General features: G+C 37.6%; 1 protein-coding gene and 1 long non-coding RNA gene across 2 annotated transcripts; one reads left to right on the top strand and one right to left on the bottom strand.

Moving 5' to 3' along the window:
• The first annotated feature begins 1,124 nt into the window (after positions 1 to 1,124).
• On the top strand, positions 1,125 to 18,603 carry slco4a1 (solute carrier organic anion transporter family, member 4A1). The gene is made up of 11 exons (XM_085344214.1): positions 1,125 to 1,956; positions 3,532 to 3,622; positions 4,471 to 4,592; positions 4,741 to 4,852; positions 10,742 to 10,896; positions 13,251 to 13,521; positions 15,291 to 15,441; positions 16,797 to 16,972; positions 17,338 to 17,402; positions 17,507 to 17,655; positions 18,433 to 18,603. Exons 1-11 carry the CDS (start codon positions 1,125 to 1,127, stop codon positions 18,601 to 18,603), a joined length of 2,295 nt encoding a protein of 764 aa, XP_085200340.1.
• Positions 8,038 to 9,887, bottom strand: LOC146610773 (uncharacterized). Its single transcript, XR_014904998.1, has 4 exons — positions 9,854 to 9,887; positions 9,090 to 9,155; positions 8,584 to 8,739; positions 8,038 to 8,131 (listed from the first exon to the last, which is right to left on the bottom strand). It is a non-coding gene; the product is annotated as an uncharacterized LOC146610773 (long non-coding RNA).
• Positions 18,604 to 19,925: the final 1,322 nt, after the last annotated feature.

Raw genomic sequence — 19,925 nt, 5'->3', positions numbered from 1 at the left:
AAGCTGCCACTCCAAAACGTATGATGGGTAAATCTTGGAGTCCAAGCTTTGAGTGGGAAAACTAACAAGAACTTTGCTTGTACTGCATGTATTTAATATGTCGACCAAACTGTTTTATTGTGCTGCGCCTTTTCTTATTTCTCAGTAAATCTCTTCTGTTTTGTTTATGCATCCAATTAAGCTCTATCACTGTCACTGTCAAATATGACCCCCTGAAGGTCAGTAAGGCTGCTTGTTTTGTGTTGTGACAAGTGGACATTGAGTTTCTAGTGTTCCACATTGTACTTCACAATGAAAGAAAGTAATATAAATAAATACATTACATCAGTTAAAATGAGCTTTCAGATTGCAATAATGGATCAAATACACACTTGTGTTGTTGTGTTGTTGTTATGCAACAAATAGACCTGCACAGTATTTTCATGATGGTGATTATGAAAGCTCTATTTGTGATTACTAGAGCAAAGTAACAATGCTTATGGTTCATTAGCAGTGTGCACTTTGAGGTTTTATGAGTTCCCTGTATGTGTAAGACTCTGAGATTGGGTGCAATGCTTGATACTAATGCTTCAATCGACTCACAGTTAGAGGAGTCTTTGTACCAGCATAATGTTAAAAGGCAAAACTGTTCTTTACACAATGCGGTGGTAATGCCAGGAATTATTTAATGCCCATGTAGAGATATGTATGTATGTGTTTTTATACATTTGGTAAAATATGAAGCATCGGTCTAGGTCACAGTGTCTGTGGCCTGTACATAAATTCTAATGATGACTTCTTTATGCATTAAATCTTTACAAAAGTTGGTTGTTTCTTTATTTAATCTATCTAATTTTTCTTTTCTCTCCTCAGGATGCTATTACTCATCACAGTAACAAAGCCATCTTTACACCATATGCAACCTTGTGCAAATAAAAAGGAGCACACGAAGAGCCGTGGACACATGAGGTGCAAACTACAAAGCAAGAATAGATAATTTCCAAGAAGAACCTGGCCTTACCACAATATCTTCTTGACCCTTTATTACTTCAAATTTCCTTTTTTTGTTGTTGAGGTAATTGATTTATTGCCTCAGTTCATAGAATCCACTTCACAGGATCCTCACAGTGCCCCTCAGAGGGGCGATGCCCGTCTTGCTAAATGCCGACGCCTCTTTTAGCTCCAAACAGGAGCTCCTGGACCTGCAGGATTGTCCTCTCAGCAGAGGCCCCTCTTTGGACACCCCTAGTCCTGTGGATTCCCAGACAGGCAGCCCCATAGGCTCTGGTCTCAGAAACCCTGACAGTCCCATTACTAATGAGCCACTCATTTTCACCGGGGCGTCGGCACTCCCTGGGCCAATATATGGGGGGGAAACAAGACCTAATGCAGAGATTGGGCTAAAGTTAATCTCTACTAACACAGATCAGTTGTGTGGCTGGGGAGCTCTGACCCCCAAAAGCATCCAAGTTTTCAACACTCCTCGGTGGGTGTTGTTCTTCCTTTGTGTGGCCTCTTTCCTCCAGGGGATGATAATCAATGGCTTCATTAACACAGTGATCACCTCAATCGAGCGACGCTTTGATCTGCGCAGCTACCAGGCTGGCCTCATCGCCAGTTCCTATGACATTGCTGCATGCGTCTGCCTGGCCTTTGTCAGTTACTTCGGCGGTACAGGTCACAAGCCCCGTTGGCTGGGATGGGGAGTACTTATCATGGCACTGGGTTCTCTGATGTTTGCCTTGCCTCACTTTACTACACCTCCCTACCAGGTCAGTTTACCCGAGCAAACAGGAATGTGCTCTACTAACCGTACCAGCCCGTGTCAGAACAAAGAGGCAGGAGGACTGTCCAGCTATCGCTTTGTGTTCATGCTTGGCCAGTTTTTGCATGGTATGGGCGCTACGCCTCTCTACACATTAGGGGTCACATACCTGGATGAGAATGTCAACTCCAACTATGCACCAGTTTATATAGGTGAGTCCTACTAGTAACAGTCACCAGAAATGGCAGCAAGCAGACTGTTCTTCTTTATCTGTTTTGTTTGCAGTTGATTATTTACTATAACCCTATTCATTTATTTATGATTGATGATAATTTATGCCAAAAAATTAAAAAAAAACATACTGTTGTCACCTCTCTCATCTCATGCCAAGCATTTGACATTATAGTCCCTGAAAAAATAGTAAAGATGCAGCATTCCTGGGATTACCCCAGAAAGTCATTCATCAGTTAAATAATAGCTTCAACTGTTAGGTAGTGGGGATAACTATTAATTACAATAGTAAAGTAGTAGTAGCAGTAGTAGCTTACCAGAAACTAAAATGTAATGTACCATACCTAAATTTTATATTTCAGTGGCCAGCTTATTCATTTAGACAGGTGCTTATTCCTATCTGTGGGGGGGGGGGGACGACATGCGAGTTCATGCCAAGATGAGTGCCAAGACGTTTTTCTAGAGAGACTTGGTCATTTTAGAAATATGGGACTGAAATTGTGATAATAAATTGATTATTTAATAGATATATTAAACCATCAAAATTTGAGAATTTATAAAAATTCAAACCACTACTCTCTCTGAAAAATTATTTGAATAATTTATTAGCTTATTAACTGATTGGTTGTTGTTTAGTTTTTTTCATAAATGAATCAACTGATTAAACATCAAATCACAATGATATATGTTCCATCAGTTGTGCAGCTCTATGTTGATCTTCCATCATCTTTGTTAAACTGATGACTCTTTGTTAAATTCCCGCATTTTTTAAATGATACAAGGTTTAAGGCCATAGTTGTGCTGATTCATGTGCTGCTTGGCTCATTTTGTCAGCTGGACAGTGATAACTCTCTCTGAAGATTAATTATTTTGACAGAGCTTTGATTAAATAGAATAGTGAGAATGCATATGCAAACAGCAGGCACTGAACACAATCCCAGCTGTGTCTTTTAGCAATAATTCTTTTGCAGGTGCAGGCTCAAATATATCTGTTGTTTAGCTCAATGTAAATGTAGACTTTTGTTTGAGCATCACATGCTAATGCAGGTGCATGAACAGATATATACTCTCACGGTTACAGCATGACTTCTTTCACCAGCTGTCTACCTTCTTTTATCAGTCTCTGTCCCTCTTCCACAGAATAATTTTATTACCAGCAACCATCCAGTATAATCTCTATTAAGAAGGAACTGGATATAGATAAAAGGGCTTGTTTGGTAAACGCAGCTAATGTGCCTCAAATGTACATATTGAGCACTGTCATTGTCTGATGCCATCTACTGCAAGTCTTGTAAATTTGACCCTCTAGGCTCCTGTCATGACCCCTTTTCAGCATTTAGCTATCATTCTCTTTCAAATAACAGCAGAGCACATTGCTTTTATGAAAACACACAAACACAACAGGAAATTTTCTAGATGCAGAGCCCATATAAAGAACAATGGCCCTTTTAACCTGTAGGACAGGAAGAGTAAGTAGGAAACAGGAGGTAGACGCTGGAGTCATTGTACTGACACACCCTTGCTCTGTGTATATGGTCTTCCCCCCCTCCCCTTAGGGATCTTCTACACAGCAGCCATTGTGGGTCCAGCAGCCGGTTACCTGCTGGGTGGTTACTTCCTCAACATGTACACTGAGATCCATTTAACGTGAGTCTGCTTTGGTTGGTACCATGGACAAGGATAACTGACTCAAAAAGAAATGAGATCAGTATAATAGAATAGAACTGAGTCGGGGCACTGCTATGGCTTACCTCACATAGGTAAGGCCTGCAAGGGCCTGGGTTCTAGTCTACAGGGCAAGACTAGGGAGAGTGCCCCTTATCCTCTCACCTAGTTACCTTACTGTCATTTCCAATACATAAATAAAGGCTAAAATGGCCAAAATAATGATTTAGAAAACCACTGACTAGAATGCAATGCACTAAAACCAATTACAGATTACTAAACTGGGAATAAACAAAAGCTGACATGCAGAATGTGGAATAGAGTCAAATATTGTGATATGAAATAGACAATGGGAGAATGTAGAATAAAAATATACACAATAGAACAATACTGTCTCATTACAAGATGCTTTAGAGATCTGCCTCTTTAAAGGTCAAGTGGTTCATTCCTGCCTGTGCATATCTCTCATACAACTCCTCCAGCTAATGCACAAGTGCGCACTGCAGCAGTTGCACACCTTTATTGCAGATCCTCTACAGAGAAAATAAGAAACGTTTTACAGTTTGATAAGAGAGGCATCTCAGTTTCAACCATATATATTTAATTAGTGTTATATACTGGGAATGTTATATTTTAGCTGTTTGTATATATTAGAGCTATTTTGTTATATTTTGTAACTTTGTAATATATTGTATTATTTAATTTAGTTTAGTCAGGTACTATTCTTACTGTCTTGGAGCAACTGTGAGCACATAATTTATCGGGTATCAATACAATATTCTGATTCTGATTCTATAAATGTGTTTAATCATATGTGCGTGATGTTCCAGGCCTGAGATGACGCCAGAGAACCCTCACTGGGTTGGGGCTTGGTGGATTGGCTTTTTAGCAGGAGGAGCAGCCGCTCTGCTGGTGGCATTTCCCATCCTGGGCTACCCACGGCAACTACCAGGTGCCAGCAAAGGCCATGGCCAGTCTTCTTTATAACAGCGAGGGCATTAAAAAAAACACTGACTAATACATTAGGTGGTACTCTGGTATGTAAAATACCATATATTTTCGAAACAGCCTCACTCTTACTTTTCTGTGTCTTCCTGCAGGCTCTCAGGAGTATGTGACCATGCGTGTGTCTGAGGCCCACCAGCTTAAGGATGGAAGCCACACCACTGCCTCAGACCCTCAGTTTGGCAAATCAGTTAAAGACATGCCAAGGTAGAGAGCTTCAAGAAATAAATGCTTTCACGACCTCGTCTAGTTTCTATTTTAAATTGCATTTTATTACTTTGTACAGTTTGCTTCATTGTTTTGTTTTTTATCTTTTATGTTGAGCACATTGAGTTTATGTGTAATGAAAAATGCTGTATGAATAATTTCCATTGCCATTTTTCATGCTGATGAATCTGCTGCATGCATATTACTGGATCTCACTGCTGCATTTGATGCATTTAACCACAAGATCTCACTTGCCTCATCATCCGGAGTAATGTATTGGTATTTTTAGTACTACCCTGAGCTGTACGTTTCCATCACCATTGGTAACTATTCTTCTAACACTGCTTCACTGACCTGTGACATGCTTTACCTCTGGGTCCACTTCTGTATTACAGCTTCCCACTTTTACACTGATGACGCCCAAATATACTAACCACTTAAATAAATAACTGTTCACTATTACAAACCTCTACCAAGGCTAAAACCTCTGTCCTCACAGTGCTGTGATTAAGAAGCAGGATCCCGAAGGATATCTGTATCTTGATTAGTTTGTTTCACTTAGGAATGTACTGATCAGCACTAAGATTAATAATTTCTAAGCGACCCCTGGTACAGAAAAAAGAATATTGCAAATGCATCCATAACCTCTAGCTTAATCATCCTGATAAACAAACAAATCCCATTTGGGAATGGTGGTTCTAAATGGCTAAAAACTAATAACTAGACTGTTAAAAGGATTAATGTAAAATCTGTTTTGTTGCTGCAAAGAGCCTCCACTTTTTTCCAATGCAAACTATTGTTTGCATCTCCTTGTTTCTTTACATGAAAAGTGGCTAGTTGGCTTAACAAAAGAACCATGCGTTAGATAAATCAGAAACATATTGTTTTCTTTAGAGAATACAGATTAATTAGTTTTAGTTTTTAGTTTGTTACATGTAGCAATTATTACTTTTAATGAAGCCTGCAGTGCTTTCAACCTAAGCCCCATCACTCAAAAAAATGAAACGTTGACTTTAATTAAAATTATTTTGTCAACAGGTTCCACGAAATTGAATTATGTTAGTTTAAAGCAAAAATCTTTAGTTCATCTAATTTAAAAAAACTACTTAAGATTAACAAGACATATTTAAGACTAACTAAATCAAGTTATGTTGTATGAACATAGATGATATATTTTCAGGTTAGATAGTTTAGATTAGTTACTTCAACACATTTCTTATTTGTGGCAGTAAAATGTTAAATTTAAGTTAGATTAATTCAAATATTATATTTTCAGCCACCTTGTGCTTTATTAATTAGTTTTACATAAATCTATTTTGTCAACAGGTTCCACACAAATGAATTAAGTACATCCAACTTATTTTTTAAAATTTATTTTATTGCCAACACATTCAGTGAGCATTTGTGTAAACCCAGTCCAAAATAAAACACAACAGCTCATTAGGGTTAGTAATTAACAGTATGTAGACAGATGCAACATCAAGACTTTAAATTAAATGTCTGTATCTACCAGAAATAGAAGAAAAAAAAAAACGCATTGAAGATCACATTGATAAGATGACACTTGAGTTATGCACATGTGATGCTAGTAAGGTCTGTGAGTGTTTTTTTCTTTTAGTGTCTAAAATGGATAGCAAAGTTGCTATTTGCAATGATTGCTTAGGGTCAGTCCAGTAACACAATGCCAATGAAGTGCTTTCCTTTAACAATGCAAAGTGAAGTGTCCACCTCAACAGCCACAATTTAAAAAAAAAAAAAATGTAACAACAACAACAACAACAATAATAATAATAATAATAATAATAATAATAATAATAAATAGTCCACTGATATTAGCAATCAAAGAAAATTACATCACCATCCCAAATAAAACTTTAACAAAACATGCCAACATTATGGTCTAACAATAAAACAGCTTGTCAGCGTTCAGTTTTTTTGCAACAGCACAGCAGTAACCATTTAACACTCGCCACTGTCAACATTTATTTTACCAGTGTTTGGGCAAAAAACTTCAGATGTAAACATTTTAACATGGAAACAATTGTTCGTCTTTAAAAGTCCACAAAATATACATTCATCCTGCATTCCCAACTTGGATGATCTGATATCCTCGTGTTGGTGTTGTTCCCAGACCATCATGAAAATGTTGTTCCAGGTTCAACATTGCAAGTGACCAATCACATTGTTGTGACGTTATTCTATTCCAAGCCATTCGTGCATTTATGAAATTCCAGTGTTGCAAGGACAATATCAATTCTGCTTACTGTTTATTAAAGGGTTACGGTTAGGGTTAGGGTCAGTTGATCGGCGGACAGAGGCGGTTTCACGCAGCTTAAGTACAGTTTTTTGTTTTACGCCGGTTTTTCCCGAAGTCGCAAAAGTATGACGTCACAACATTCTGATTGGTCACTTGCAATGTTGATCCTGGAACAACATTTAGTATGATGATCTGGGAACAACACCAACACGGGGATATCAGATCAACCTCCTAACTTACCCTTATTTTTAGTATGTATTGCAATTACCTTTACAATGCACACAATGTAACACAAACTGAATATGAATATATTTCCACCTCATAACAATATGCCTTGAACGCTAATATACACACCACCCTTCAACATTTCTGGTGCAGTATCATCTCTCAATTAAATCCTTTAAATCTCAATGCTTTTGATTGTCTCTTAGCTTTCAGTCTTGAGGTTAACTGAGATTCAGTGCATATATCCCACCCATTAAGAGTGCACATGCAGAGGCCAGGTCTTCCAGGTCATGCAGGACACACTAGATGGTTATACCCACATCGGCTGGAGGAGTGCTGGCATCAGCTCTTTCGATGGTAAAGATAGCAAGGGTAATTTGTTCCAGCTCCCTCTGAACAGCTGTAGCTTAGACACAAAAACATAGAAAAATGGCATCCAGTTTTAAAAAAAAGAAAGAAAAAGGGCCAAAGCTACCCTTTAATGACGTAAACACAATATTAGGAACATGCACCCCAGTGCGCCACTATTTTAGACTACAGATTCAACGATAAATATAAATAGTTTGGGTATACAAGAAGATTTCCCAAAACATTTAAACAGGTTCCATGCAAATTACAACAACAACAACATTACAACATGCAACAACATTAGTTATTCAAAATTTGGTTTAATACAGATAAAAAACTAAACTAAAATTACCAACCAATTATTCTTTGAAGAGGATGCTTGGGTCTTCATTCAGGTAAAAAGGTAGTGCCCTGAGGACACACTCCCTCCCCTTTTCAATGGTTTCCTTCTGTAGAGAGTGGCAGAGATACAGGAAGAGAAAACAGATATACTTTAGGATGACAGAAACTCACATTATACGCAAAATGAATGACATATCCACTGCACAGATAGACATGTACACAAGACCAACTAATCATCACATGGACATGAATAGTTAACCTGTTGGGCAGGGTTTCCACCACATTATATATGTCCATAATGGAGGTAAAGACAAACTAATACATCATCTTTTTTGCATTCAAAACATAACATAAAAACATTCACTTCTGGTTTAACCTAAATCAAGGGATCAGATTTTACATATGTTTAGGTAATTTAAATTTTCCAAAGTTTTGAGTACCAAACTTTGTCTTGCTTAATATAAATGTAAGTGCACTGTGCAGCTACCATACACTAGCTGTTTAAATTTGAAAATGATCTTATTAGCCATAATATTTTGCTACCAACAGAATAACGCACCTGTGTGGCTGGGGCCAAAGTTTGTCTAATTTTCTTCCCTGCAACGCCTCCTTTTTTCTTGAAGACTTTTATGAGCTGGTCAGTGTATTGGTCAAGTTGTGTAAAAAGCCTTGGAACATGTGCAGCAGTAGTAATCCTCACATATTCTGCTTCCACCTGAAAATATGTCAACAAACACAACATACTGTACTGTAAATATACATACTATATGTACACATATACAAACTAAAACTAATGTAGTAAGACCTCATTAAAGCTATAATTTTAACACAAACATTTACACAAAATGCTAATGGAGCCATTACAGCTTTTATTGTTATTTATCAAGTTCCAAAAAATATTGATCACAGCTGATCTGAAAAGAATTTCATGCCTCAGGCCCTTGAACTGCAACCTTTACCATGGTTCAGATGTGGAGAAGAAATAACAGGGGCATGGGATGGGTCACAAAAGAAAACTTAACTTATAAAACAGTTTTGTTTTTAAAAGTATAACAGTTCACATACCACATACAAGCTCAGCAATACCACATACACCACATCAGTATAGGAGGGAGCAGGTAAAGGCAGGATCTGAGATTTATAAAGAAAAAAAAAGATTAATTCCTTAATTTCAAGAAGCAAATTATTGTTTGAATTACAACTAAATAAAATACTACTCAGAAGAAAAGCAAGAGATTGACACTGCCATGTGCTAACTTTCTATAGAAGCAATTATCACCAGGTCTGTCGACCTCCATTGTCTGTCCACTCATATGTCTTGAATAATTTTATTAAAAAACTTAAGTGTGTACTTTCACAAACTGTAATTTATAACTACATTGATATGTATAACTCCGCTAGGAAACATGCTGTATTTACAGACCATTTTTACATAATACAGATTACTGATAGAGCAGAACAATGGTGTCACAGTGGCTTTCGCCCTTGACTTTTTGGATTTTAAATGTCACTTTATGCTATCCTTGCTATCTTATTCGATATTTCCGACTCTCGGATTACAGAAAAGGAATCCCAAGAAAGCAAATGGAAAAATAACCCCTTGAAAGAATAACCCCATGAACCCCTGTAGCTAATCCCTTAATAAAACAAAAAACAATAAAAATGTTTCTTACACAGTCCACAAAGTAAGCATGTCCAGGACCCAGTAAAACTAATGTAAAACAAGCACACGCAAACGATATAACATGTCTTGTAAGACAAACGCAAAATATAACCATGCTGGACATATAGATACTACACAACATAGTCAAAGAAAAAAGTGGTCTTACCTCTCAAAGAAACAGCAGCTTGGCGCCAAAACAGCCTTTGTCAGTTAAATTTGAAGTCTTGTGCATGAGCAGGCACAAGCCGTGAAACCTTCTTGTTCTGCGCGGTTTCATTACAACTGTTTTTGCATTACTGCCACCTTGTGGATATACAAGGTATATCGATCCTAATTGACTTAACTTAAATGTTATGCGATCAAGTAACACATTAGTATTATGTACGTTGAATAATAGACACAATTACGTAGACTTGATTAGAAAAACATATGTTAACTTAACAAAAACATATATTTTAAGTAAAATGAAAATAAATAATTAATATACACTGAACAATCCACCTCATTCATTTTTTTGAGTGATGTTGCTGTTCTGGGAGACAGACATCTCAAACCACATGTGGGCTCTCTTACCATTGGTACTGGTTTTACTGCTGTTTCTCATTGGCATTATGTAGCTCAGGTTTATCAGTGTGGCTTATGCAAGGATTAGTTCACCATGCAAATTCACCTCTAAAATGTCACAGAAAACCTTAATGTTAATAAGTTTACTGTCATCCTAAAGCAACGACAGGCAGCTATGAATGCAGAACAGCACAAATGAGTGACAGTATTGCTCCTTTCCATTTCACAACCATATATACTATGAGCTTACTGTGATCGCATCTATTACTCTGTCTCTGTGGAGATTACAGAGAGTTACATGATACGTTATGTAACTTGATTATATGTCTTTGGATTTACAGCAGTGTGTATCTGCTCTATATTAAGAACATCTTGCGATTAGAGCAGGGTGCATTAATGAAAAAGGAAGCTCAGGTTTGTTCAGTCACAGTGGCTTCACACATCGATGCCCCCTGACTCTCACCCTCTCTCTCTTACTGTGTATTTCCAGATCTGTGCTGCTTCTCCTAAAAAATCCCACCTTCCTGTTCCTGTGCTTGGCTGGGGCTACTGAGGCCACCCTCATTGCTGGCATGTCCACTTTTGGTCCAAAGTTCTTGGAATCACAGTTCAGTCTCAGTGCATCAGAGGCTGCCACATGGTTTGGTGAGTGAAAAGTAAAGAGGCCCATCACATGGGCAACTTTCGCTATGCATTTAACTCATTTTATTACTTTATTTATTGAACCTTAGAAAATCTTCACAACAGCTTGTGAAATAACACTGATCTAAAAGAGAGGATCTATTTTTTTGTGAAAATTTGAAATTTTAGGTGCTTTTGTTCAATCATAGACCGTTCCCTTAGTGCCTCCTATGCTGGTGATTTCTTACTAGCAGTTTATACATAAACTGCTAGTAAGAGAGGATACTAGATAATCATAGTCTAGAAGGTCAACAAATGCAGCACAACCTCTACATGAATACAAAATGAATACAAAAAAAATCCAAAATATCATATAGGTCAGATAGTAGTTTATGCTAGTAACAATGTTAAAGAGAAACAAGGAACAATACTGTTCTACTGAATGTAATATGCTAGGCTAAAGAGCAATTTGACAATAAAGGGAAAACTACTGTCACCTGCTGTAGAATGATAGAATGATATCATGGAGGGATCGTTTGGTTTTGGCGATCAAATCCAATCTTACCTTTGGGAAATGTTAGCTAACATTAGCACCTCTGCTGAAACTATACCTGCAAGTTTCTCACAAAGTAAAATACTGAATTTAGTAAACAAGGTCAGCTATTAATTCTAGATTTAATCTCATAATTTAATAAGCCATTTGTAATTACTTTGAGTATCTTTCTTGGCAAACTCATATCTGAATATAAAAGCTGCATATTTTTCATTCTACTTTTAAATTACTGCAGAATGTGATTCAGAATATTAATCACGTAATATAAAATGGTATGATACTCACGGTGTATGATTCACAGGTCAAAATGTAGAACACTTACTGTCTATAGTACAGGGCAGTTAGCCAACTAGTTATTAATTACCTAGTAAACCTGTGTCAGCATTGGTAGCTTTCCAACATTCAAGTCAACTGTATTGTCAGGGTTTAAAGTAGGTCAGAATGATCCAGAAGGGCGTTCCAGCATCCAAACAGCCTAACAAATGTCACCAAACACATCAATAGTTTTTGTGTAGTTTGTCACATAATGTGTCTTGGAGATAACTGTATAGTTGTTGTCTCTCCCAGGTAGAAAAAAAACAATTCTGAAAGGTCGTACAAACCAAATTGATGTATATGATTTTGTGTTATTCAAAGGTGCATGAAAATACCAGACAAACTAATTACTGCCAAAGTTTACAGTGATGCACTGTGGTGGACTGGTTGCATCTAGGGCACAGGTGTCGAACTCCAGGCCTCGAGGGCCAGTGTCCTGCAGGCTTTAGATGTGTCCTTGATCCAACACAGCTGATTTAAATGGCTAAATTACTTCCTCAACATGTGTTGAAGTTCTCCAGAAGCCTGGTAATGAACTAATCATGTGATTCAGGTGTGTTGACCCAGGGTGAGATCTAAAACCTGCAGGACACCGGCCCTCGAGGCCTGGAGTTCGACACCCCTGATCTAGGGTGTTGTCGCTGGCTGACATCAAGGTTAGAAGACATCAATTGATGATGCTGATTTGATTCACTTACCATTTCTCCCTTTTTGTAATATCTGGAAATCGGCCACAAAGCTAGTGAAAGATCTCTTTAGATCTAGTTGAATTCAGTTGACTAAATCCACGTAGACCCCTGACTATGGAAATTGCAGCACAGGTCAGCTGATCACAGTCTGCACACCCTTTTGTCAGTGCCACCGTTTCACTATTTTGCTGCTATCCTCAGTCACAAATCCACCCTGATACTCATCTCCACCTACTCCACGCTGCTTGCTCTTTCCTTTTCACTTCTCTTTTCCACTGTTTGTTGCTTTGGTTGGTTGACCCCAGACATTTAAATGAATCTGTTTACTGCTGCTTACTGCTATTCATTGATCATCATCAGCATTACTGCAGTTTTGCACATCACCTGCTCTGCACATTGTTCCTGAAAACTGGTACTCGCACACTTCTTCTTCACTTTTCTGGCATCCTGTCACTCTCCAGTATTGCGTTAAACAATCTAATAAAAAAGTCCACTGCTTTCTCTCCTTCATATCTGCATACCTCCACAGGCTGCCTTTCCACTCATCCTCTTCATAGCTGCCCTCACTACCTCTTTACTAATCCCGGGCTGTCAATGCTTATCATCAATCAGTTTTCCTCCACAACGAGCAGCACAACATGATCACATTTCTCCCTGATACCCCCAAAAAACTACAGATGACATAAATATTACATGGTTCATGGTTTGGGATCATTTTATGCCTCTTTAAGTCTGGAGGTCTTGCTCCTCTTTTGGACAGATGGGACTCTTTCATATATCAACAACATTGATCCGTTATGCTTTTATTCTTTTTCTCTCAGGATATATGGTGGTACCAGCAGGAGGTGGGGGCACCTTCTTGGGTGGCTACATTGTAAAGAAGTTGAACCTGCGGTGTCGAGGTATCATCCGCTTCTGCATGATGTGTGCCATGGTCAGTCTGCTCGCCATCTTCATCTTTGTCATCCACTGCCCCAATGTGCCCATGGCTGGTGTCACAGTGCCTTACCAGTCTGGTCTGAAGACTAAACAGCAACTGGACCTGTACAAAAATGTGTATGACAGCCCAAGTAAACTGTACCTCAGAAACAGGTAAGCTGTGTATAGAACTCGTTATTTTAGTTATGATTTCTTTAAGTTAAATTGGTTCTGACTGTTGTTAGTTTTATTCTACAAGAGGTTAATGTACCTGTCTGTCAGATCTGACCAGGTAAGTTTTACATTCAGCTCACAGTCTCTGTGCTAGGTAATGTTTTCTCTGAAGTTCTTCCCTCGTGGTTCCTCTTTACTGCTGTCATGTGAACACAAGCCAGAAAATACCAAATTAATTATATCTGGCCAGAAATTACTTTGGACTTTAAGTCACACTTGAAGTATTGGTGCACTGTGGTAAATTGTGTTCACTGTCATGTTATAGCTTCAAATGAGCAGAAAAGTTTTATATCAGTGTAAATGTAAACAGGGACTTTGTTTGTGTTGAGCTGCAGTGCAGTGGAATAAGCCAGCTACCCTTTAGATTTAAGAAGGAAACAAAAATTGCTACCTTAAAATAAAAGGCTGTTATATAGTATTACTGCTTTTAATAAATATTAAATTATTAAATATTAACAAAAGCATTTAATATAATATTAAATGTTACGATAAATCCATAAAACTTCCCCCTCCCACCCCTAACCAGTCATGGCAGATGGTTCCCCCTCCTTGAGCCTGTTTCTGCTGGAGGTTTCTTCCTGTTAAAAGGGAGATTTTCCCTTCCTGCTTAATGGAGTGCTTGCTCCTAGGGCGTCGTCTGATGGGGTTTCCTCTCTTTTTTTGCAGGGATTCACCTTCCTTGAGGCAACTGTTGCTATGATTTGCAACTATATAAATAAAATTGAATTGAAATTGAATTAAATATAAATCCAATCATATTTCATTTGGATATCTTTTACCACAATGTTTCTCAGTGCCACACCATCCAGCCATATCAGAGATTATTTTAGATGTTCTTGCACTTGCTGCCTACTCACCCAGTGAATATAAGTATTGCTTTAGTTCCAGGAAAGTAAGATACCTTTGCAAAGCATTGGGATATTGTCCACAGACATTCTGATAGGCCTTTTTAAAAAAATCCAAGTCCAACCATTATAATCACTGATCTGAATGAGAAGGATGTCAGGCAGATACATTAGAATGATTATCTTCTTTGTCCCTTGATTGCCAAGACTTAGGAGAACAGTTTAATCAAAAGTAAAATTACATTTTCTGATTGCAAAGTGTTCTTAGGTTCAGGTTAACTCCAATGATGACTCTGAACTTATAGGGTTAATTAGATTGGGGATTTGTGCTTTACCACTTAGGATGTATTGTACTCTGCAGATGGACACAAGGCCAAGACTAATGTACCCTGGGCATGTGTGCGGCTTCAGTACATGCAGAAACACTAGTTGTAGTTAACAGTTTCTTTTTACTTAATCTCCACACACCCATTTATCAATGGGCACATTGCTCCTGTAAGCGAGCTTTCTTCTCACTGGCCTTGACAGAATGTTTGATCAGCAGATTGGAAGTCTTCTGTGCTTGCAGACAGAGCTGTTTATATGACATTTATCCTCTTACATAGAACAAAAAGTAGAACAACAATCTGAAACCAAGAGTTTAGAAAACGTTTAGACTTTGTGGCTTTCTCTTTTGGCTCGGTGTAAGGAAAAACTTTGCAATTTAACTTGCTTTGTTTATTGTGAGCATCAATCACTGGAACAGTAATCAGTGGTTCATTCTAATACTGAGCTCTAGTGATGTATCCTCATCAGTTCTATCACGCTCTCCCCTCATTTGTTTCCTCTCATTTCTGTCCTTCTTTCTCTCCCTCCTAACTGCAGCTCTTCCTTAGATGTGGGCTGTAATGCAGGCTGTAGTTGTGTCAGAGAGCTCTACAACCCAGTGTGTGGGGCAGACGGTGTGATGTATTACTCCCCTTGCCATGCTGGCTGCACCTCCATTAACCACACCCAACTCTCAACGGGCAAACAGGTATCGCTCAGACTTTGCTCACAGGGGAAATTACACCATATTTTTTAGACAGATTGGGAAATAGCAGAAAGCCTGAGCTTTTACAGGGGATGGCTTTGTGATACACATGTGTCTGATAAGCTAAAATCTTTTCTTTTGCAGAAATGATGCAATCTGACTGTTTTGAAATATTGAGTTATTTTACAATTATTTCAAACTCAGGAGCAGAAAAATGCACAATCCTCTGTGGCTCACTTTCATTGATACATTTTAGAATAAAAGCTGAATTTTGCAGCAGAGCCACTTACTGCAGTGCAAAAAGTGCATTTTATTGACAGAGATGCAAAAAAAATATTGCAAATATGAAATTATGTACAATGTTTAGGATTATATCATATCTTCGAAGAGACTTAAAAGAGAATAACTGCATACTGATTACATGGATAGATACAAGATTTTATATACTTCATAATATATTTATAAATGATTATTCTGATTTTTATGATAAAAATTCTCTGCTGTTTAGTCAAATCCACTGGTGTCCCAGAGATGTGCACAAGATGCTCTTTAGTGTTCCTGTGATGCAACAGTTAAAAGGGTTCCAACTTGTTATATTTTTACTCAAACCACAATCTTTCTCTGAACTAGTCAAAGTAACTTTGGTGCCTAAGCCTAACCAATATCCACCTGCCTACAAAAAGAACCTTAACATTATACTTTACCTAACCTTGGTTTGTGTGCTATCAGCAGTCAGATAGGTGTTTGAATGATAGAGTAAATATAAGGTTTTATTTACCTAAAGTAATACATCAGAAGATATCCCAAAAAGAAAGAGAAGACAGGCCGGGTGTTGATAGAAGCAAAGATTGTCCAGTTCCTACCAGGGACCTGCAAGACAACATAGAGGGGACACACAAAGGGAAACAATGTCACAATGTGCTCTTTAAGAGTCAGTTCCAACCTTAAAATAACAATACAGATAAAGTTAACGAAAACTACAAAATCACACCTGAGCAATGCATGTGACCAGTTTCTCCATACAGGGTGTGTCTTAAAGCCATCATCACCTACAAAGGCTTATGTATGAAGTATTAAATACATAGTAGTAAGCATGTTCATGGACTGTGTCCATTCTCATTATTACACACATATATTAATTTATGGACATCTATATGGTTTGATTTCTTGCATGTGTAATTTGGTTGGGTTGTTATCAACATTTGGGGAGAATTTCATGTCAATATTATGTTTAGAAATTAACTTAGAAAACTGGCAACGTGTTCAATAACTATATAGCCCACTGTATGTAGAGACTGAAGTGTGTTTCAGTAGTTATACATTATACATTTATATCTGGCTTATGTTTTCGCCTCTAGGTGTACTCTGGATGTAGCTGTGTGGTGGGTAATGTGTCATGGGATGAGGAAGGCTTCGCTCTGGCAGGGAAGTGTGGCAGCTCTTGCCATCACATGCCAGCCTTCCTCTCCTTGCTTTTCATCATTATCAGCTTCACCTTCCTTTGTAGCATCCCAGCACTCACTGCCACACTCAGGTAGGTGGCCACACTTAAACCTCTGAATGTACTAAATATGTATCACACTCTGTTTCATTTATTAATGTCATTCATTTGAGCTCTAAGCTTCAAAGTATTTCTTAAACTGTCTATCTTTAACAAAATTCTAGTATAATTTGAATTGGTGAATAAAATAAACAATACATTTTTAATAATACATTTAAGCACCTTGAGACACTCTATAAATAAAATTGATAATTAATAAATTATTGTATTATTTGTTTAGTTCAGTGTGCTACTGTTATTATTCTCTCTAAGCAACTCTAACCACATAATTTCCTTAGCGATTAATAAAGTATTCTGTTTCTGATTCTAATATGTCTGGCTAACCCTGCCCTCCATAGGTGTGTACCTGACAGTCAGAGATCCTTTGGACTTGGTATCCAGTGGATTGTAGTGCGCACACTTGGTAGGCCAAGTGCATTCTTTATTTAGATTAACTTTTACACAGATGCCCATGCAAAATCAAAATGCTTTATGTTCTGCCATTTTGTCTCTTTTTTCTTCTCGCAGGTGGTATTCCAGGACCCATAGCCTTTGGCTCAGTGATTGACCTATCCTGCTTAATGTGGCAGGATAAGTGTGGCGAGCAGGGATCCTGCTACCTTTATCACAATTCAGCCATGAGCCAGTACACACTAGTAGCTGGAATCCTCTATAAGGTATTAATGATTCATAGGCGAACAGGTTGTTTGACGGATTTTTTTCACTCCCAAATGTCTTTTAACCGTTTATCTTTTTATAGTGTTTTTTTTTTTTAAATGAAATATAAAACCAGATAGGGTTACTAAATATTTTCCAAGATAACCAAGTAGCTAAGTTTAAAACAAACATACTTTGCATGCAATACTATTCATAACAGTTTCTATTTTTCAATCAATCAAAATCACTAACAGGATATTAATAGGTATTGGCCTTGACAAGTTCAAATACATTGTAAGCAACACTTACTGCGTGATTTAATAAGTGAATCTATGTATATGTATTCCACCCAATTCCTGTTTTTTAAAGTCTTTAAATATGTGTGCTGCAGAATCATCCTCTTAAATAAAGAAAAAGAACAGTTTAAAGAAATCATTAAAAGGCCAAATTTTCCTTGACATTCATAGCCATGAGTGTATATAAACCTCTGACTATACCAACATTAGCATTTCAGTGTTCTCAGTTTTGTTTTTGTTTGTTTTTTAGTTTAATTAATATTCTTAATTTTTTGCTTTGTCCACTCATTTTATTGGCACAGAGGAGGCATAGCAGACAATTCTTTAGTGATTAGTGTAATATTTTGTTAAACGTCTTCAATTAAAATGATATCACTTTACTATGCTATAGCTAATTTTTTGACATTCCAGTGACCGACTGTATGTCAGTAACTTTGAATTAGTTGTGCAAATTTGTCATATTTTGATCTCTTTCACATCTTTATTCCTCCTCTGTTTCAGGTTTTGGGGACCATCTTTTTCCTGGTAGCCAGTATCCTGTACCAGCCTCCCCCAGAGTCACCACAAAGCAGCTGCGAGAACACCGACCATAGCATGGAACACTTGAGCGACCTTCCTGTCAAAGATCTCCCTGAGGACGGCGTTATTGTCAACCTGCATGCCAGGCTATGATGGCAGGGATCATCTTGTGTATGTGTATGTAACAAACACCCCCAGAATGCCTTCATGCACACACAAAAAACACCATGACTTACAATGGCACGTGATGACGTCTAACATGCTGCTATCTTGACAGAAAACCCTGCTATGAACGCGTGGGTGTGAGTGTTTCGTAGCAGGGCCAAGCCACACAGGTTTTTATGTAGTTTTTTATGTACTAAAATTCTACAGATCTCTATAATCAGTTCAATTGACTCCATACAGTGTGAGGTTCATGACATTTGTGTTTCATAATTCAATAATCCTCAAGAACCAATGAAACACCTCAGACCTTTGTGGTATACAAAGCGTTTACAGTATGAACAAAAAAAAAGCATTTATACCGGTCGGTTATTTTCCACATTACTGGAACAAAATTACATATTTTGTTTTTTTTTCCTACAGACAAAGCAATGGCATGTTATACTCTACGAGATCCCACAGCCAGTATTAATAAAACCAAATTAACTTCATATTGCTTGAGTCATTTAAAGCCAAAAGTCGTAAAAGGCTCATACCTACACTCACTTTTTAGACATTCAAAAGGGAAATATTGCCTTATTTTTCTCATCAATCTTCACTCAGTATCCCACATTAACAAATGCACAACACATTTTTGATGTTTTGAAATGTAAGACTATTTAGAACCTTAATTCTTTACTTCAATGAACTTCTTAAAGATTAAATACAGCCTCCAGTCTTCTTAGGTAAATCTCTTCTGGTTTTGGATACTTGGATTTGGACAGTTATTGGTAAATCACTTTAAGATATGTCACAGCAGATAGAAAGATCTGTGCAATGCTATCACCACAGTTATCCACAGGTCTTGTCCTGAAGGGATTCCAGCATTGTGGTCTGCCATGTCAGTAACTAACCTTAGCTTCATGACTTTACTGAAATTACTCTATGCTTGATTTTTTTCCCTTCACTCCATTAGCTACACAATAAACAGTAGAGTAATAAAATGCTGCTTCAGTGGGCGTGTCCTCAGAGATGCTTGATCATCCTCCATCCTCACTTACAGTGATTATAGTCACCTTGCTGTCCAAGGTACTTTCTGTTTACTTTCTCAGTTTGAGTTTTGGTTGTTTTAAACTTGTTTCTATTCACGGGAATTAAGGCTGCTGTGGTCACATTCACGTTCAGAGTGCTAAAAACAGTTTTATGCCCTTGTCACCAGAGAGTTACATACACTGACGCAGAGCTCTTTTTCTCTCTTTCTAAAATCTATCAGGCAAAATCAGTTTACTGCAGGCAGACTGGAGGCAGTTTATTTACTCTTAGCTACAACTTAA

The sequence above is a fragment of the Diplotaxodon limnothrissa genome, linkage group LG20 (assembly GCF_057381915.1).
Source record: "Diplotaxodon limnothrissa isolate DT_005_m linkage group LG20, D_limnothrissa_male_GT1.1, whole genome shotgun sequence".
In the NCBI taxonomy this organism is placed as follows: Eukaryota; Metazoa; Chordata; class Actinopteri; order Cichliformes; family Cichlidae; genus Diplotaxodon; species Diplotaxodon limnothrissa.
Note: the sequence above shows the minus strand (reverse complement) of the source record. Positions and strands in the feature narration are given on the sequence as shown.

Coding starts and splice junctions, on each gene's coding strand:
- slco4a1 (XM_085344214.1), top strand. CDS start 1,125: ATGCCCGTCTTGCTAAATGCCGACGCCTCTTTTAGCTCCAAACAGGAG. Junction 3,623..4,470: donor TACACTGAGATCCATTTAAC/GTGAGTCTGCTT, acceptor GTGATGTTCCAG/GCCTGAGATGACGCCAGAGA. Junction 16,973..17,337: donor GCACTCACTGCCACACTCAG/GTAGGTGGCCAC, acceptor TGCCCTCCATAG/GTGTGTACCTGACAGTCAGA.